A 19,328-nucleotide genomic window follows, 5' to 3' on the forward strand; every position below is an offset into this window, starting at 1 on the left:
GAGTCAAAAGGACAAAAGCGTCCGATTGGCTGGCGCCTCTCTGAGTGGCGGGTGAAGGGAGCAATCAGCGGAGCGACAGGCCACATGGAGCAGGAGGAGGAGGGGCCTGAGAGTGTTCTAACCAATCAGGAGCCAGAATGAGTCTGACCTTCGAATACTGCCCCAATCGGCCATGTTGGTTGATGGCAAATGCCCAAACTGTCTGTTACATGACGCGAATATTATACAGACCAAACTCTGACATGTAATATTAACACAGGAGGAATCAAAACTTTATGAGAGAAGAAAATAACCTGTTGAAATTGATACATTATTCATCATCATTGTTTCATCGTCAATTACATTACAAGGAATAAGATAAGATAATGATCCTCCATTAGTCCCACTAGTACCAATATCACAGCAGCAAGATATAACACACATGCAATACTTAAGTTTAAGGAAATATATAAAATACGTATAGAATAAAAAGTTTTATATACAGTGTAAAAACAAGAATGTGCAGTGTGAGAATACATTTTTTTTTAAATCTGCTATTATATAAAATATTTGATAATGAATACCCCACATCCACTTGTGACAATCCTGGCCAGACACATAATAAAATGGAAAAACATATAATTTAGGAAATTTTGCAAAGTAGGGGCAGAAAAACGTGACCTGCCCTTTGAAGGACTAAACGGAAATTTTTCCAGAATAAATATTATTTCTCAGTATAGACAGAGGGGGGGGGGGGGGGGGGGGGGGTAGAGAGCGAGAGAGAGAGAGGGGGGGCGAGAGAGAGAGATCGAGAGAGAGAGAGAGAGAACGGTAGAGGGAGCCAGTCGGTTGTGTGGATCACACGAGAGAAGCGGATCAACACTGAACAACCGGCCGCTTGTTTTTCAGGTAAAATAGCGACGTGTTTTCTTTCTCTGATGGAGATTGAAGTGATGATGAGGATGATGTGGGTGGAGATGATGCAGATGTGCGTGGGGTTGCTGATAGAGAGAAGAGGATGGTGGAGAAAGATGGAGGAGAATGATGGAGAGAAAGATGGAGAGAGGGGCGCAGTTAAAACCAATGTGAAATAAACCTGTTTCATATGAACTGACCTTCAGAGCCAGCTGATTTCAAACCAGCTGTTTTTACGTGTTAAATATTCAGATGAATTCGTTATTGTCGCCTTCGTGTCTGTGGGTTGCGTGTGCGCGTGTGTTCATTGTTTGTCAGCGGGGCGTTTTTCCTTCACTACGCACATTCTCTTCAGACCCGGTGGGATCCTCTGATGGTTCTGCTCCGTCGCTTCATCGGAACAGAATATGTCTGGTTGGACTCGAGGGTTTGATGATGGACGCGGTGGTTGGATGGTTTTCTGCGGTGTTTTGTTTCTCGGGTTTGGTTTGTTGTAAAATGGAGGCTGGATGATGGAGGAGGAGGAGGAGGAGGAGGAGGAAGATGCTGCCATGGCCTCCTCCTCCTCCTCTTCCTCTCCTAACCTGCTGGCCCCATCACTGTGTGTTAATAACATTAATAATCCTACATCAACACATATAGACAACAAACCATCACTGTGTGTGTGTGTGTGTGTGTGTATGACTGATGACACTGATTCAACACAAGGTCACTGTAAACATACTGACTATAAGAATTGTTTAGATTATCAAAATATAGATTGATGTGAAACATGAATAACTATGTTCCCTCTAATTTAATGCACATTTATGATTCATTATTATCTGAGGCCACTAATCCGACATCCCCGAGACTGCGCTTTAGTTTGAAAACTCACATATACAGAGATCCAGAGAGGATTGAGGGGAAGTGGTCTTTCATCAAGAACCTAAAATTACATTTAGACCCTTTAGGATTGTTTTAAAGCCGGACACTGGTCCTGTCATCTTCCAGACATGAGCACCCCTGATCCACGTCTCTGCTACAGACACATGACGTCCAGGGAGAAGTTTGTAAACGCTGCTGAGCCTGTTTCAGTTTGAAAACTCTGGGGCTGTGTTTTAGTCCTGACGAGCAGAAACACAGAAGTTTGTAAACAGTGACGTGCCTTCATGATCTCTATCTGATTGGGTGTTTTCTGTCATGACGTATCACATGACCCCCGTCCAGCTGGCGCCTGTGTGGTCACACATCATCTTAATTATATCACAATATGTGATATGAACGTGGCCTTACTGTGTTTTCTTTATCAGCCTCTCATACAGGGGCAGCTTTCAGTCTGCCATGTTTGAATCATAGAGTCTTTATAAGAAAACACGTAGACTCTGGGTCCAGAGAGTGAAGCCGATGTTGAAGTGCCTGAAACCTGTCTTCTGTATAGTGACCAGGAGGGGGCGACTCCTCTGGTAGTTTCTATAGAAGTCTATAGAAAGTGACTATTCTTCTCACTTTATAACGTCAGTAACATTCAGGAGTTTCTGTCTCAGTCTCTAGTTTCAAGTCTTCTTCAAACAGCTGATGTTCATTTAGTGAATTATGATCATTAGAGTCAAACAGACCATAAAGCCTTAAACCAAGAAGATGATCATGCAAAGGCCCAAGTGACAAATCTGCTAGATCGTGATTTAGTCCTCTAAATATCCAGAGAAATCTACATGCATTTATTGGTTGTTATTCAGGTAAATTCGTTCAGATAATTCTGCTCACGTGGTTTCACACAGACTCAAACAGCCGTGCAAATTTTGCATTCAACCAGAGCATTGTATCCCATGTGTGTCTTTATGATTACAGGTGTAGGTAGTGGTCGACTTCAAGGTTCATTTGTTTATTTGTAGAAATGAATGAAATGATAAACCAGATATTGATGCGATGAGCTTTGGGAAGGAGTCAGTGGATCTGTGGTTCGATCCCTGGTGATTCACTGATTGTCTGTTTAAACAGTTTGACTGATGCTGACGACAGAAGCAGCCACAGGGTCACATCCAGATTCCTTTCATTTAAATATTAAATCTTTCATTTGAGGAAACATGGAAGGAGGTAAATGTATATGTCCTTACTTCCTTCCCCGCTTCCTTTCTTCCTTCCCTCCTTCCATCTGCCTGGTAGGAGAAGATGGATGGTTTGTGATGGAGGGAGCGGCGGCTGGATGGATTTCAGCCTCTTGTCCATTTGCTAAAGTGGAGAGGAGATTTAATCCAGTCGGACCCGTCAGCAGCTAATGATCGACAGGGGGCGTTAGCTTTAGCTCCTTTTAGCCACCGGCATTATCAGTATGATGCGGCGGCTCCATTAGCTCGTTTTCTCCTTGTTTTCTCCCTCACACACACACACACACACACACACACACACACACAGCTAAACATAGCGTTTGTGTGGTGATAACGTGTGTTGTGTGTTTGTAATGTTGTGTTAGGATTGTTCCTCATCATTAGTGAGTCGTCCTCAAGCTCTTCTTCAATATTCTGTCACTTCTAATTGTTTGTGTGCAGAGTGAAGTTATAAAACTTTGAGTTCATCCCACCTGGTTTATCTTCAGCATAAATGTGTAAACATGCAAAGTCCCTAAATATATATATTTTATTAAAGCAGCATCGTTTTCTGTTTAATGAAACTTGAACATCAGATAAAAAAGATTTGGGATTTTGACCTTGTCCTGCTTCTTCTCCACCAGGCCCAGCTGCAGCGTCATCATGACTAAAGAGGAGAACCTGGAGGTGCAGGAAAAGGAGAGGCACGATCGGGAGGAGCAGGAGGAAGGGAGGTTCCAGAAAGAGGAGGAGGAGGCTCAAACCGAAGAGGAGGAGGAGGAAGAAGAGGACGGAGACGGGGAGGAGGAATATGGGCAGCAGGGGGAGCGTGCAGTGGTGGACGATGAGGAGGAGCAGGAGGAGGAGCAGGAGGAAAGAGAGGAGAGGGAGCAAGAGGAGGTTCCTCCGGCCAGTCAGGAGCAGGAGGCCGAGCAAGAGCCCGAGCCGCTGTCAGTGTCCCAGTACCAGAGTCCGGTTCACGAGCCCCGGCGCCGAGCCATGGTGCACTCCTCCGCACAGGCACCACTGCCACCAGACTACAGTACGCCACCTTCAACACACACTGTCATCACAACAGGACTCACAACACACACTGTCATCACCACAGGACTCACAACACACACTGTCATCACCACAGGACTCACAACACACACTGTCATCACCACAGGACTCACAACACACACTGTCATCACCACAGGACTCACAACACACACTGTCATCACCACAGGACTCACAACACACACTGTCATCCACACAGGACTCACAACACACACTGTCATCACAACAGGACTCACAACACACACTGTTGTTTTTAAATACATCCGCTCAATTCCTCGTAGACGCTGCTGGTCTCGTTGTAGTTTGAAAACCAGGTTGTGGTTTGTGTTTGAGTCTGAACAGAAACTGAGTTGTTGGTAAACAGTCAGTCACATGACTAATCGCTAACGCTTCCTGTCAGTATCACTTCCTGTCAGTGACACTTCCTGTCAGTATCACTTCCTGTCAGTGACACTTCCTTTCAGTATCACTTCCTGTCAGTGACACTTCCTCTCAGTATCACTTCCTGTCAGAGACACTTCCTGTCAGAGACACTTCCTGTCAGAGACACTTCCTGTCAGAGACACTTCCTGTCAGTATCAATTCCTGTCAGTGACACTTCCTGTCAGTATCACTTCCTGTCAGAGACACTTATAGTCAGTATCAATTCCTGTCAGTGACACTTCCTGTCAGTATCACTTCCTGTCAGTGACACTTCCTGTCAGTATCACCTCCTGTCAGTGACACTTCTTGTCAGTATTACTTCCTGTCAGTGACACTTCCTGTCAGTATCACCTCCTGTCAGTGACACTTCCTGTCAGTATCACCTCCTGTCAGTGACACTTCCTGTCAGTGGCACTTCCTGTCAGTATCACCTCCTGTCAGTGACACTTCCTGTCAGTGACACTTCCTGTCAGTATCACTTCCTGTCAGAGACACTTCCTGTCAGAGACACTTCCTGTCAGAGACACTTCCTGTCAGTATCAATTCCTGTCAGTGACACTTCCTGTCAGTATCACTTCCTGTCAGAGACACTTCCTGTCAGTATCAATTCCTGTCAGTGACACTTCCTGTCAGTATCACTTCCTGTCAGTGACACTTCTTGTCAGTATTACTTCCTGTCAGTGACTCTTCCTGTCAGTATCACCTCCTGTCAGTGACACTTCCTGTCAGTATCACCTCCTGTCAGTGACACTTCCTGTCAGTGACACTTCCTGTCAGTGGCACTTCCTGTCAGTATCACTTCCTGTCAGTGACACTTCCTGTCAGTATCACTTCCTGTCAGTATCACCTCCTGTCAGTGACACTTCCTGTCAGTGACACCTCCTGTCAGTAGCACTTCCTGTCAGTATCACCTCTTGTCAGTGACACTTCCTGTCAGTGACACTTCCTGTCAGTATCACTTCCTGTCAGTGACACTTCCTGTCAGTAGCACTTCCTGCCAGTAGCACTTCCTGTCAGTATCACCTCCTGTCAGTGACACTTCTTGTCAGTATTACTTCCTGTCAGTGACACTTCCTGTCAGTATCACCTCCTGTCAGTGACACTTCCTGTCAGTATCACCTCCTGTCAGTGACACTTCCTGTCAGTGACACTTCCTGTCAGTGGCACTTCCTGCCAGTAGCACTTCCTGTCAGTATCACCTCCTGTCAGTGACACTTCTTGTCAGTATTACTTCCTGTCAGTGACACTTCCTGTCAGTATCACCTCCTGTCAGTGACACTTCCTGTCAGTATCACCTCCTGTCAGTGACACTTCCTGTCAGTGGCACTTCCTGCCAGTAGCACTTCCTGTCAGTATCACCTCCTGTCAGTGACACTTCTTGTCAGTATTACTTCTTGGCAGTGACACTTCCTGTCAGTATCACCTCCTGTCAGTGACACTTCCTGTCAGTATCACCTCCAGTCAGTGACACTTCCTGTCAGTGACACTTCCTGTCAGTGGCACTTCCTGTCAGTATCACTTCCTGTCAGTGACACTTCCTGTCAGTAGCACTTCCTGTCAGTATCACCTCCTGTCAGTGACACTTCCTGTCAGTGACACCTCCTGTCAGTAGCACTTCCTGTCAGTATCACCTCTTGTCAGTGACACTTCCTGTCAGTGACACTTCCTGTCAGTATCACTTCCTGTCAGTGACACTTCCTGTCAGTAGCACTTCCTGCCAGTAGCACTTTCTGTCAGTATCACCTCCTGTCAGTGACTCTTCACCATCACTGCTCCTCCTTCAGAGGCAACTGCAGAGGAGATGATCTACTTCCTGTTTACATCACATGACGCAGCCTCATTAGGATTCTACAGAGCTACAAACTCACTTAACTGAACACACACACACACACAGACACACACACACACACACACACACAGATCACGCTTGCGGTGGTGGAGGTTAAGGAAATGTTACAATGATGAACTTCAGACAGTCACAGACTATGAGTCGGTTTCTAAAAGATCTTTAAAGATCGACTGTGTGGACGAGAGGCTCGTTGGTATTCATCAGACCAGCTCCACTCCATTATACACTCTGTGTGTGTGTGTGTCTGTGTGTGTGTGTGTGTGTCTGTGTGTGTCTGTGTGTGTGTGTCTGTGTGTGTGTTTCTGTGTGTGTGTGTGTGTGTGTCTGTGTGTTGAAAACAGAGTGTTCCAGCTCAGCAGCCTGACATGAACCTTCTCTCCCGTCAAACTGTGGCACTGAAAGCTAATTTATTAATTTATTGTAAAGTTACATTTAATAATTTTAAGCCTTAAGCTAAGGTTCAATATAATGAACAAAATATCTAGAGGAGTACAACCCAGTTTTAAATTGCTCCTAACAGCAGCGAGTCCAGTTTGTTCTGCTGATCCGGGGTCAGGTGGTCGAGGTCGACCTGTGTTCTCGGCCTGGTTCTCTGGATCACGCTCCTCCACTGAAGGTCTGAGCCGGTGACCATGAGGCTGAACAGAGATGGTGCTGGAGCTGATTTCAGTCACAGAGAGAAATGAGATGTCTATTTAGCTTTTTGTTATTTCGCTGTTCTTTCTCTCGTTCTCTTCTTTCTCTCTTCATGGGTTTCTGTCTTTCTGTCTCTAGCCTTCACCTTCTTCGACCCCAACGACCCAGCCTGCTATGAGATCCTCATGGATCCTCAGACCACCATCCCAGAGCTGTTTGCCATCGTGCGTCAGTGGGTTCCTCAGGTGCAGCACAAGATCGACATCATCGGCAACGAGGTGAGAATCCACAAATATCTGTTGTGGTTCTTTGTGTGTCTGTATCAACTGTCCCTGTTTTGGTTATTATAGAGTCAACTGTAGTTTTTATTATGACTCTTTGCTGGCGACATTATGTTCCCTAAATCCAACTCAGAAACATAATTCTCATTTAGTATTTGTATATTTCGGTGCCTGTGTAATGAGCGTCATGTGATCGTCACATCAGGAGACGGCAGCTCATATCAACACCGACAGGAAGTGAGGTCACACGTGGTCATGAGCTGTTTTCTTCTCTGGTCTCAGATCCTGAAGCGTGGCTGTCACGTGAACGACCGCGACGGCTTGACCGACATGACGCTGCTTCACTACAGCTGCAAGGCCGGAGCACACGGAGTGGGTAAGACGACAACGGTTACAAGAGGATTCTGAACATACTTATCTTTTCTCATAATTATTATTATTATTATAAAGACCAAACCCTGAAATGATTTGTTTCCAGTTGTGTTACGTCAAGTCAGGACAAGTTTAACCATCAAACGCTCATCAGCAAAACATTAGAGGATTTTTGAAACGATTTTTTTGCAGATTTAACCAGATTTAAAAAACAAAACTACATAAAAATATATGTGACATTATATTAGAGTCTAATATTGATCAACTAAGAAAGAGTCTCCACCCCGGCTGGAAACCAGAGGGTGCGGTCAGGGTCCAGAGGCTCTGGAACCAGCGCCAGCCCTCCTCTCGGTTGACTCCTCTCGGTTGACTCCTCCCGGTTGACTCCTCTCGGGTGACTCCTCCCGGTTGACTCCTCTCGGTTGACTCCTCTCGGTTGACTCCTCCCGGTTGACTCCTCCCGGGTGACTCCTCTCGGTTGACTCCTCTCGGTTGACTCCTCTCGGTTGACTCCTCCCGGTTGACTCCTCCCGGGTGACTCCTCTCGGTTGACTCCTCTCGGTTGACTCCTCCCGGTTGACTCCTCCCGGTTGACTCCTCCCTCTTGCTGTGTGCAGGCGACCCGGCGGCGGCGCTGCGTCTCACCAGTCAGCTGATCTCTTTGGGCGCCGACGTGAGTCTGAGGAGTCGCTGGACCAACATGAACGCGCTGCACTACGCTGCTTACTTCGACGTCCCAGAACTGATCCGAGTGCTGCTCAAATCCGCCAAACCCAGAGGTACACACACACTTATAGACACACTCCTGCACACACACACACACACACACGTTGGGTGGTAACATCCAGGTGTCCTCTCTCCACAGTGATGAACTCGACGTGCAGTGATTTCCAGTACGGGACGGCTCTCCACATCGCCGCCTCCAACCTGTGTCTGGGAGCAGTGAAGTGTCTCCTGGAGCACGGAGCCACGCCCACTGTCCGGGTAACGCTGTCCTGTCCATCATCCCTCCTGTCTAACGTCTGTCCTTCTTGTGATGTCATCACAGGGACAACTGGAGAGAGCTCAGTGTTGTCTGGTTGTTTGACCTGAACTCACTACATGTTGTCTCAAATGCTTTTTATCCACAGAGGCGCCGAAACCCCAAAAAATGAAAAGTTCCTTGTAGAAGTTTTAACATCTGAGCTAAAGGAGGTTTCTCATGATTTAATGGCTCAACATTACAGATCCTATAAACCTTGTTCACGACCGATCTTTGTTTTTGCACTTTTGCTCCAGATTTTCCAACAAACCTGTTTTTTATTATTATTTAATTTCGCTAAAGAAAGCGTGCCCTCCTTCTCGTGTCCCTGCAGAATGACAAGGGCCAGGTTCCAGCAGATGTGGTGCCCGACCCGATGGACATGAGTCTGGACAAGGCCGAGGCTGCCATGGTGGCCAAGGAGCTGAGCCAGCTGCTGCTGGACGCCGTCCCTCTGAGCTGCAACCTGCCCAGAGCCACGCTGCCCAACTACGACAACATCCCGGGAAACCTGATGCTGTCGTCCATCGGGCTGAAGCTGGGAGAGCGCGTGGTGCTGGAGGACATGAAGGTCAGAGCACTCAGGGCTTTAAGAGTCACATGCAGCCTCCTCGGTTTCAGTCTCAGCTCAGAAACATGGACTGCAAAGACAGGAACCAACAGTCGTTAAATGTGATTATAAATAATGAAACCAAAACAAATACAGCATCATTAAATATGAGCATGAAAGTCTATATTTACATTAATCATCACTGTAAAATGAGACGTACCATTGAAACAGCAGTTCAGGTGAGGGGTGTCGGGACAGAGGGGGTGGGGTGTGGGGGGGGGGGGGGGGGGTTGTCCAGAATCTAAAAGGATGTTTAAGCTTGTTTTGAAATGTGCTGAAGCAGAACACGGGTTCCTGTCCACTTCCAGACATGAACAACATCTAATCCACAACTCTGCTGCAGAGACACCTGAGCTCCACACTGCTGGACCCGTTTTAGTTTGAAAAGTCCAGGGCTGCGTTTTAGTTTGAAAAGTCCAGGGCTGCGTTTTAGTTTGAAAAGGCCAGGGCTGCGCTTTAGTTTGAAAAGTCCAGGGCTTAGTTTTTTAGTTTAAAAACCGATGACAGACCCTCACGACCTCTTGTGATTGGGTCTTTTCACTCACGAAGCAGCCTCTGCTGATTGGTCAGGCTCCGGTCACATGACCTCCTCCAGCTGCTGTTCAGTTCATTGTGCACTTCACCATGAATCCACTGTTCACCTGTGGAGGAGACCAGTGCGTCCCTTAACGTGTGCACCAGCACGTGCATGCTCTGTGCACGTGTGCTGGTGCGCTGCAGTAGTTGAGCTGTGATGTCTCCTGTCCTCTGAGGGGACAGAGCTCTGTCTGTCCCCTCAGAGGACAGACAGAGCTCTGAACAGTGTCTCCTTACCGTGTAGCTCCAGAGAGACCAGAGCAGAGGGGACGTCCCGGCTGCAGACGTCAGACAGGTTGGACCGTAGACTAACGGACTGACCACATGTCCCCCCCTGTCACAAATAGGCCTGTCACGATAACACATTTTTCTGTGCGATTAATTGCCCCAGAAATTATTGCGATAAGCGATAATATTGCCGTTTTGACACCATTTTCAACTTATATAATGATAATGGCATAATAATGCAAGTACACCCTTTCGAAGATCAATAAACTTTTATTTTTAAAGAACACTGGAACTGGACATCTGGAAGACATTTAAAATATCCAGAATTAATTAACAAAACATCCAAAAACAATAAATAAAATTATTTTAACCAAAAATGCTCTTGAATAAAAACCAAACACAACCAAAAACAATAAATACAATTTAAACACTAAATAAAAAGGATGTAAACCAGATTGCACTTCAACAAATAATAAACATTAGGCTCAGACATACAGGCAAAACTGCCAATTAGGACCTTTGTGCAAAAAAAGTGCAAACTAACAACAAAAAACATGACTGAAAGCGGATGCCTCAACAGGTCATATGCAAATCTGTAGCTTCTTTAGTCTTGCAGATTCCGAGCAAGAAATACCAACATGTTGACTTTGTGTGGCTTAAGGCAGGATCTCTCAGGAGTAACAATGTGGCCAGCTGTGCTAAACATTCTCTCTGAGCTGGTGCTTGTTGCACAAATGCACATGTACTTTTGGGCCAACTTGGCCATCAAAGGATATTTTCTTTGATTGTCATGCCACCACATCAAGGGATCACAAGCTGCATCAAGTGCATCTTCTTGGAGGAATTTGGTCAGCTCTGTATCAGCCTGCACTCTTTTTGGAAAGGAAGCCTGGGTCTGACTTGTGAGATGAGCTCTTCTGTTTCGAAGAAAGTCACTCAGCTTCATCTTCTTGGTGGGTGCGGTAGCAGTAGGTTCATCCACGTTTCCTCCAGCAGCGTTGCTGCAGCTCTCACCACTGGCACCTTCTCCACTTTCTTCTGGCCCTATTATGTCCAGTAGCTCTTGGACAAGCTGTTGTTTGACATCATCCAATGCCTCTGCCTCCTCCATGCTGCCACGATACCTTGGATCCAAGATGGTGGCCTTTCTCAGGAGGACTTGGATTGCAGGTGATTTGTATTTTTCAGTCAGGACCCTGCACATGTTTTGTTTAATGCTGGCTGTCAGTGCAGTGTCATCAGGGCCTGGAGAGAGAAGGTCGTCTTTTATCAGTTCCATCACAGGTTTAACTGAGGACACTGTGACGTATCTTTCCCCTGAGAGGACGTCTGTGAAGTCAGCTAGTGGTTTCATTGCTGCGTTGATGGACTCCAACACAGAAACATCTTGCCAGGTTGGATTGAGGTGGCTATGTTTACGGTCTTGAACCAGGACACTTCTTATGGCTGGGAGTTGCTCGAGCACCCTCTCTACCATCTTCTGCTTAGTGCCCCATCGTGTGACAACATCCTGTGGGAAAGATAATATTGTTCTTGTTCATTAGTTAGTCTATATAAACATTCTTAAACAAATACTACATTTTACATTTCCATTATTATTCATTTGTATGTTTTATTTTATTTTTTAATGCCAGTGCATACGACTACAGTCTCAATTAAATTCAACAGGTCTAGAGGCTACTTTAAAATAAGAATAACAACTCTTTAAATATTTTGTGTTGCAAATTAAACAATAGAATATAGATGTATTGCACAGTAATACATTATACAACAATTCAATGCACTGCACTCACTACTGGACTCATTAAAAAAAAGTAGAGTAATAAATAGTCAATAAATAATACATTCTCATGGTCTCATTCACTCAGTCAGTACATTCATGTCACACTGTACCATCAACTTAGTGCCATTGTATGCATTAGATGCATTAAATTAAACTATCAATGAATTAAATCACTCACCAGTATTAGACTGTGTTGGGGGAGATTTGCCTCACTCTGTGCCTTCCTCAGGTCTCTCCTCTTAAGCCAGCTCAGGTTGAATGTGTTGACCAAACTTTTACAGAGTCCGAATGCACGCGCTGTCCGATCTTTGTCGCTGTCCAGACCATGGCACACAGCAAGGTGGAGGTTGTGGCCAAAGCAATTGAGCCATGACCAGCCAAGATTTCTTATTGCAGCAACAATGTTAGCACCATTATCTGTAGTGATACAGACTAGTTTGTGCTCATCCAGTCCCCAGTCTGCTAAAGCAGACTTCAGGTTTTCTCCAAGGGTGTCAGCAGTATGATTCTCTGGGACATATCTGGTCTCTAAACACTTGGAGTGCAGGGTCCAGTCCGCAGTTATGTAGTGTATGGTCAAGCTCATATAGGGAGTCATGTTTGTACTTGACCACATATCTGTAGTGGCAGAGTAAAATGGGATGTCTTTGATCTCCTTTAGTATGCTGTCTTTTACACTGTTGTACAGTTGTGGAATTGCCGTTTGTGACACGTATGTTCTCCCAGGCAATTCGTACTGGCTGTCAAATGTTTGCAGCATTCGTCGAAATGCAGGCTTTTCCACGATACTAAAGGGCATCATCTCTCTAGCAATGAAGCGAACTACACAGTCAGTGAGCGCGCACCATTTTGCGCTGTCCTGTTTGTACTTTGTTTGCCGACTAAACGCCCCAGTGATTGTGGACAGTTGGGAAGACGGAGACTTCCCAACTGTTTGTTTTTTCCCAAGCTGGGAAAACTGCATCGGGTGATTGTGTTTCAGGTGAAGATGCAGGTTTGTTGTCTTACCGCGTTTTGTCAATACTGTTTTCAAACAAATGCGACATGTCGGCTCGCATAAGTTATTTGGTTCGCCCCGGCCGTTGGGTTTGAAGCCGAAGTGCTCCCACACGGCAGCTGTCGCGTTCGGCTTAGAAACCAACTCCATCTTTTTATTCTTCCAAATGTTTTTTCTCTTCTCCTCTCGGGACTTTCATGCTGCACTCTGCACTGCGCAACGCCAGGGCTCCGCCTCCCACATAGAGACCAATGCTACAAGTGACTGAGACGTGACGAGGGGGTTAACTTATTGTGCCCTCAGCTCGGCCTTTAAGGCTGCGCTGCAGGAAATAATAACCATCACCAACTGAATGCCTAACCCTGCGCGCTGCCTTGAAGAATTCAGTTGGGGCAAAAAAACACCATCCGGCGATTTATTGCAGCCGGCAAAAAATTATCGCTCATTTTAATTTATCGCGCAATTAATTGATTTATTGCATATCGCGACAGGCCTAGTCACAAACTAAGTCTTCACGTGTCCCCCCCCCCCCCCCCCATCACAGATTACCTGCCTCCATGCAACCTAACCAGCTGCAGGATCTCAACCTTCACCTCTGACCTCTAACTCTGTCTCTGTCTCCAGACTGGGACTCTGAGGTTCTGTGGTACGACCGAGTTCGCCAGTGGCCAGTGGGTCGGCGTGGAGCTGGACGAGCCCGAGGGGAAGAACGACGGCAGCGTGGGCGGCGTGCGCTACTTTATCTGCCCTCCCAAGCTAGGTAACAGCAGCTGCCCCAGTGCCTTCGAGCAAATTCACCTCTGTTTGATGAAGGAGGGATGGTATAGAGCACACGGGATTAAAGATAGAATGGGGAACATTGGACTTTTAGCATCATCACAATCTAGCATCAAGCATTCTAGTATCAGCACTGAGGAAGTGAGTAGAAGGTTGTGGGTTCGAGTCCCCGCGGAGTCACTATTCATGCAGATGGAAGCAGGTCACATGATGATGTCCCTGACTCTGTCTCTTCAGGGATCTTTGCGCCCGTGTCAAAGATCTCCAAGGCGCTGGCTGAGCAGACGCTCTCCTCCGTCACCTCCACCCCCCGCACCCCCCGCATGGACCTGGCCTCGCGCCTCGCCGGGAGGACCAAGAAGGAGAAGAAGGAGAAGGAGAGAGTGAAAGGTAACGTGGACTCTCATCAAGAGGGTGTCGCCCCCTGGAGGACAACAGACCAGGCTCCTGTTTACAGGGTCATGTCTGGGAGGCGGGGCTAAATGTGATATTAAAAAAACAACATTAATGTGAATTATCAAAGAGCATCATCACAACACATGTACAAGTTTCCTCTTTGTTTGGTTGTTATAAGGCTGCTGATTGGTTTATTTAAAGGGGCGGGACATGTGTTACTAACTTTTCTCTCGGGCTCCTTGAAGTACTTCTAGGAATATTAATAAAAGTATAATTTCCATATAGAAGTAAATGTCAGTGTGTTATGGTTTCCTGTGCGTCCTCAGTCCAGAAGAAGAAGTCTTCTCTGGCCGGTCTGGATCCCGAGGGCCTGAACGTGGAGGTCGGGGATCAGGTTCTCGTGGCCGGACAGAAACACGGCATCGTTCGCTTCTTCGGGAAAACGGACTTCGCTCCAGGTCGGTGCCTGTTTCCTGTCTCCCCCCCCCCCCCCCCCCCATGTTGAGGTGGAGCTGACCTGCTGGTTTCCTGCAGGTTACTGGTTCGGTGTGGAGTTGGATCAGCCCACAGGGAAACACGACGGCTCGGTGTTCGGGGTCCGGTACTACAGCTGCCTGCCCAAATATGGCGTGTTCGCTCCGCCCTCCCGTGTGCAGAGGTAAGACCTGAGCAGAGGAAGAGGAGGAGTCAGTCATTAAAAGGGGCGGGACCAGAGGGGTCGTGTTCTCACTTTGTCTCAGAAAATATTTAATTTAAACAACACAATCTTCTTTGTTGTCGTACCCTCAGTGACTGTTGTTGTTGTTGTGTTGTCAGGATCGGGGGTCCTAAAGACGGCTCGCCCATCGACAGCTCCCTGGTGAAGAAGGTCCACCAGGTCACCAGTGAGTACCTGTCCTCACCAGTCTGAAGAACCACTGAGACGTCCTCCTGATTGGTTCTCATCAACCAGCGGTGAATCAGTCATTAACACTCTGTCTGTGTGTGTGTGTCTGTGTGTGTGTGTGTGTGTGTGTGTGTCTGTGTGTGTATCTGTGTGTCTGTGTGTGTGTGTGTGTGTGTGTGTGTGTGTGTCTGTGTGTGTGTGTCTGTGTGTGTCCTGCAGTGTCGCAGCCGAAGCGTAACTTCAACACGATGCGTTCTCCTAAAGACTTGACCTCTGAAAGCTCCATATCCAGGTGAGTGTTCACACTGAGCAGCAGGAGGTTTGTCAACGACACTGTGACCACAACAACAACAACAACAACAACAACAACAACAACAATAATAGATTTACCGAGTTAGCAGGGGATTTAACTCTGTCTTCCTCTTCTTCTATTTCTCTTCTTTTTCCTTGTCCTCTCAACTCCTCTTTCTCCCCCCTCGTCTGTTCTTCCCCCTCCCTCTCTTCCTCCTCTCTCTCTTCCTCCCCCCTCTCTTCCTCCTCTTCTTCCTCCCTCCTCTTCTCTTCCTCCTCCCTCTTTTCCTCCTCCCTCTCTTCCTTCTTCTCTTCCTCCCTCTCTTCCTCCTCCTCTTCCTCCTCCTCCTCCCTCTCTTCCTCCTCTTCCTCTTTCTCCCTCCTCGCTCTCTTCCTCCTCCCTCTCTTCCTCCTCCTCTTCCTCCGTCTCCTCCTCTTCTCCTCCTCCCTCTCTTCCTTCTCCTGTTCCTCCTCCTGTTCCTCCCTCCTCGCTCTCTTCCTCCTCCCTCTCTTCCTCCTCCTCTTCCTCCGTCTCCTCCTCTTCTCCTCCTCCCTCTCTTCCTTCTCCTGTTCCTCCTCCTGTTCCTCCCTCCTCGCTCTCTTCCTCCTCCCTCTCTTCCTCTTCCTCTTCCTCCGTCTCCTCCTCTTCCTCCGTCTCCTCCTCTTCTCCTCCTCCCTCTCTTCCTTCTCCTCTTCCTCCCTCTCTTCCTTCTCCTCTTCTTCCCTACTTTTCTCTTCTCCCTCCTCCCTCTCTTCCTCCTCTCTCTCTTCCTCCCCCCCTCTCTTCCTCCTCTTCTTCCTCCCTCCTCTTCTCTTCCTCCTTCCTCTTTTCCTCCTCCCTCTCTTCCTTCTTCTCTTCCTCCCTCTCTTCCTCCTCCTCTTCCTCCTCCTCCTCCCTCTCTTCCTCCTCTTCCTCTTTCTCCCTCCTCGCTCTCTTCCTCCTCCCTCTCTTCCTCCTCCTCTTCCTCCGTCTCCTCCTCTTCTCCTCCTCCCTCTCTTCCTTCTCCTGTTCCTCCTCCTGTTCCTCCCTCCTCGCTCTCTTCCTCCTCCCTCTCTTCCTCCTCCTCTTCCTCCGTCTCCTCCTCTTCTCCTCCTCCCTCTTTTCCTTCTCCTGTTCCTCCTCCTGTTCCTCCCTCCTCGCTCTCTTCCTCCTCCCTCTCTTCCTCTTCCTCTTCCTCCGTCTCCTCCTCTTCTCCTCCTCCCTCTCTTCCTTCTCCTCTTCCTCCCTCTCTTCCTTCTCCTCTGCTTCCCTCTCTTCCTCCTCCTCTTCTCCTCTTCCTCCCTGCCTTCTCCCTCTCTCCCTCCTCCTCTTCCTCCCTACTCTTCTCTTCTCCATCCTCTTCTCTTCCTCCTCCTCCTCCTCCTCCTCTTCTCCTCCTCCTGCAGGTTGCTGTTCTGCTGTTGGTTTCCGTGGATGCTGCGTGCTGAGATGCAGTCCTAACCACGCCCCCTCGCCCTCCGCTGTCTCTTCTCTCCATCTCTGTCTCTCGCCGTCCTCTCGGAGTCTCCTCGCTGTCCCCCCCCCCGCTCACAGTGAACCCTCCTCCCTCGGACTCTCCTTCTCGTCTAGCCGTTCTCTAGCAGCATCTATCGTGCCTTGTATGTGATCAGCACCTCCTTCTCTCCTCCTTCACTCCTCCTTCACTCCTCCTTCTCTCCTCCTTCACTCCTTCGACCGACTCGACGCTGAGGAAACGTTGATTCTGTCTCTCGTCCTCTCATCGTCCAGTTTGATGTTTTCTGCATGTTCCTTCATTCAGGGCAGAAATCTGCTGTTAACTCAACATCACTTTGTTCTGCTCGATGTTTCCTTTTCACTCTTCTGGTTTTTGATCTTGACAAATTTCAAATCGAGTTCCAGATGAATTAAACATAAACTAAATAAATGAAAGCTTCAGATAAGGATAATGATAATAATACTGCTGACACTTTGACCCACATGTTGCAGTTTGTGTATTTTATTGATCCAGGAACGTTCAGGTCCTGAACAGCTGAGACACAACTGAGACTCTTAGTTGAGCTTCTCCAGATGTTTCCAGATGTTTCCTCGGTGCTGCACAGTTCATGGATCATTTCTCCAAACATCGAGAGCTCAAAATGTTTGGATCCTTGTGTGGAGACTGTTTAGTGCTGGGTTGTTTTTTGATTTGGCTTCTGCTTGGTGAGGCTTCATCTACACAAATATATTTACGTTTTAAAAGTCATGGGCTCAGAGACAGAGACAGACAGAGAGAGAGAGACAGAGAGAGACAGAGAGAGACAGAGAGAGAGACAGAGAGAGAGAGACAGAGACAGAGAGAGAGACAGAGAGAGAGACAGAGACAGAGAGAGAGACAGAGACAGAGACAGAGAGAGAGAGAGAGAGAGACAGAGACAGAGACAGAGGCGTCCGTCTCACGTCCACTCAGCTCCGGAGACTTAGAGACGCTGCCGGACCCGTTTGAGTTTGAAAGGTGTCCCCGACCCTGTGTCTTCGCTAACAGCTGCTGTTCAGCTCTGTATTTTAATATGATACAACTATTTACATGGCACATGCATGCGCGTGCACGTGAGTGGTCATGTGATATGTGTTTTGAGGAGTCTTAGTGTGGACGGAGATTAAAACTAAGATGGAGACGAAGCCCTCAGAGACAGTTTGAGTTGGTACGTTGTCGTGTGGACGTAGAGCTTCACACACACAGAGCGTTGTCTCTGTCATGTTGACGCTCTGTGATGTTGACGCTCTGTTGTGTTGACGCTCTGTTGTGTTGACGCTCTGTTGTGTTGACGCTCTGTGGTGTGGACGCTCTGTCGTGTTGAGGCTCTGTGGTGTTGAGGCTCTGTCGTGTGGACGCTCTGTCTTGTTGGACGCTCTGTGGTGTGGACGCTCTGTGATGTTGACGCTCTGTCTTGTTGGACGCTCTGTGGTGTGGACGCTCTGTGGTGTGGACGCTCTGTGGTGTGGACGCTCTGAGATGTTGACGCTCTATGGTGTTGACGCTCTGTGGTGTGGACGCTCTGTCTGTCCCGTGGGAGACGTTTGACGGAGACTCTACGTCTCGTTGTCAGATTGTGGAGACGATGGATTCTCTGAACTCGTCCTCGTGCTTCGACCTCAGAGGTCAAACTGAAAACAGGGTTTATCAGCGACTCATTATTTATCAGTCCAAGGTGAATCATGATCTCTATGAAATATCTCACACATTAATAAAGCGTATTTTTACCATAAATGTAATGTAACGTCACATCTTAAAGTTAAAGTGCAACTTCAAGTTGTGGTCGTTGCACTTTACACTCGTCTTTTCCCCTCAGACTCAGTTTTAGTCTTTAATGGATGAAACACTGATGATGTCATCACACAGAATAACTGTCATTTTATTTATATCGTACAAATATTAGTCTACATAGTCAGAGTGAAAACACAGAGTATTATAGAATTCTGATAAACAGCTGCGATTATAATCTGCCATTAACCAAAACTGCTAACAAACACAAAATGATGAAATCAAAGTGTTTTCAACATTGTGAAGCGAAATATTAACGTTTGTGTTGTCGTCGTTGACTCTGACAACAAAGTCCTTGAACTTAAAATTTAAATCATCCGTTCATCTCGTCACACGCTCATCTTCTGGATCTCCATGTTTCCCACCACGGAAATTTAAATCTCTCTAATCTCCACGAGTCGTGAAAACGTCTGTCCCCCCCCCCCCCCCCCCCCCCTCCTCTCACCCCTCTCTCTCCATTCAAATAGGACTTGTGTACTTTCTGTGAATGTGAGCATTTGCGAAAAGAGGAAACAAAAACTCAAGTTAACCTGAACCTGTGTGCGCTTCATGTTAAACCCTCTGAAAACAGCAATATGTAATAATATGTCACCGGGTTCGTGTGTTAACGTCTCTTCACACTCTGCAAGCTCACGAGCACGGAGAGACGTGCACGGAGAGACGTGCACGGAGAGACGTGCACGGAGAGACGTGCACGGAGAGACGTGCACGCTCACACTCTGACGTTGATGTGGTCAAACCTCATGTCCCGATGAGACCTGGTTCCCCACAGGGTCAGGACGTGCAGGTGAATGAATGATGACCTTTAGATGAACGGGTTAATAATAAAACACAGTTAGTTATGGATTCTTCTCCAGAAACTTTATTTGAGCTTTTTAGCTTTGACTATTTTAGGATAAGTTTATGGATAAGAGAATCAG

At 47.3% G+C, this 19,328-nt stretch overlaps 2 protein-coding genes across 2 annotated transcripts; one reads left to right on the forward strand and one right to left on the reverse strand.

The window, feature by feature from the left end:
• The first annotated feature begins 775 nt into the window (after positions 1-775).
• Positions 776-17,388, forward strand: clip3 (CAP-GLY domain containing linker protein 3). Its single transcript, XM_053423673.1, has 14 exons — positions 776-888; positions 3,605-4,002; positions 7,066-7,205; positions 7,491-7,584; positions 8,198-8,359; positions 8,446-8,564; positions 8,936-9,172; positions 13,420-13,555; positions 13,810-13,967; positions 14,309-14,426; positions 14,503-14,626; positions 14,785-14,852; positions 15,074-15,146; positions 16,532-17,388. Exons 2-14 carry the CDS (start codon positions 3,624-3,626, stop codon positions 16,584-16,586), a joined length of 1,863 nt encoding a protein of 620 aa, XP_053279648.1. The 5' UTR covers positions 776-888; positions 3,605-3,623; the 3' UTR covers positions 16,587-17,388.
• LOC128440831 (E3 SUMO-protein ligase ZBED1-like) lies at positions 10,320-13,292 on the reverse strand. The gene is made up of 2 exons (XM_053423672.1): positions 11,977-13,292; positions 10,320-11,525 (listed from the first exon to the last, which is right to left on the reverse strand). Exons 1-2 carry the CDS (start codon positions 12,943-12,945, stop codon positions 10,620-10,622), a joined length of 1,875 nt encoding a protein of 624 aa, XP_053279647.1. The 5' UTR covers positions 12,946-13,292; the 3' UTR covers positions 10,320-10,619.
• Positions 17,389-19,328: the final 1,940 nt, after the last annotated feature.

The sequence above is a fragment of the Pleuronectes platessa genome, chromosome 5 (assembly GCF_947347685.1).
Source record: "Pleuronectes platessa chromosome 5, fPlePla1.1, whole genome shotgun sequence".
Taxonomy (NCBI): domain Eukaryota; kingdom Metazoa; phylum Chordata; class Actinopteri; order Pleuronectiformes; family Pleuronectidae; genus Pleuronectes; species Pleuronectes platessa.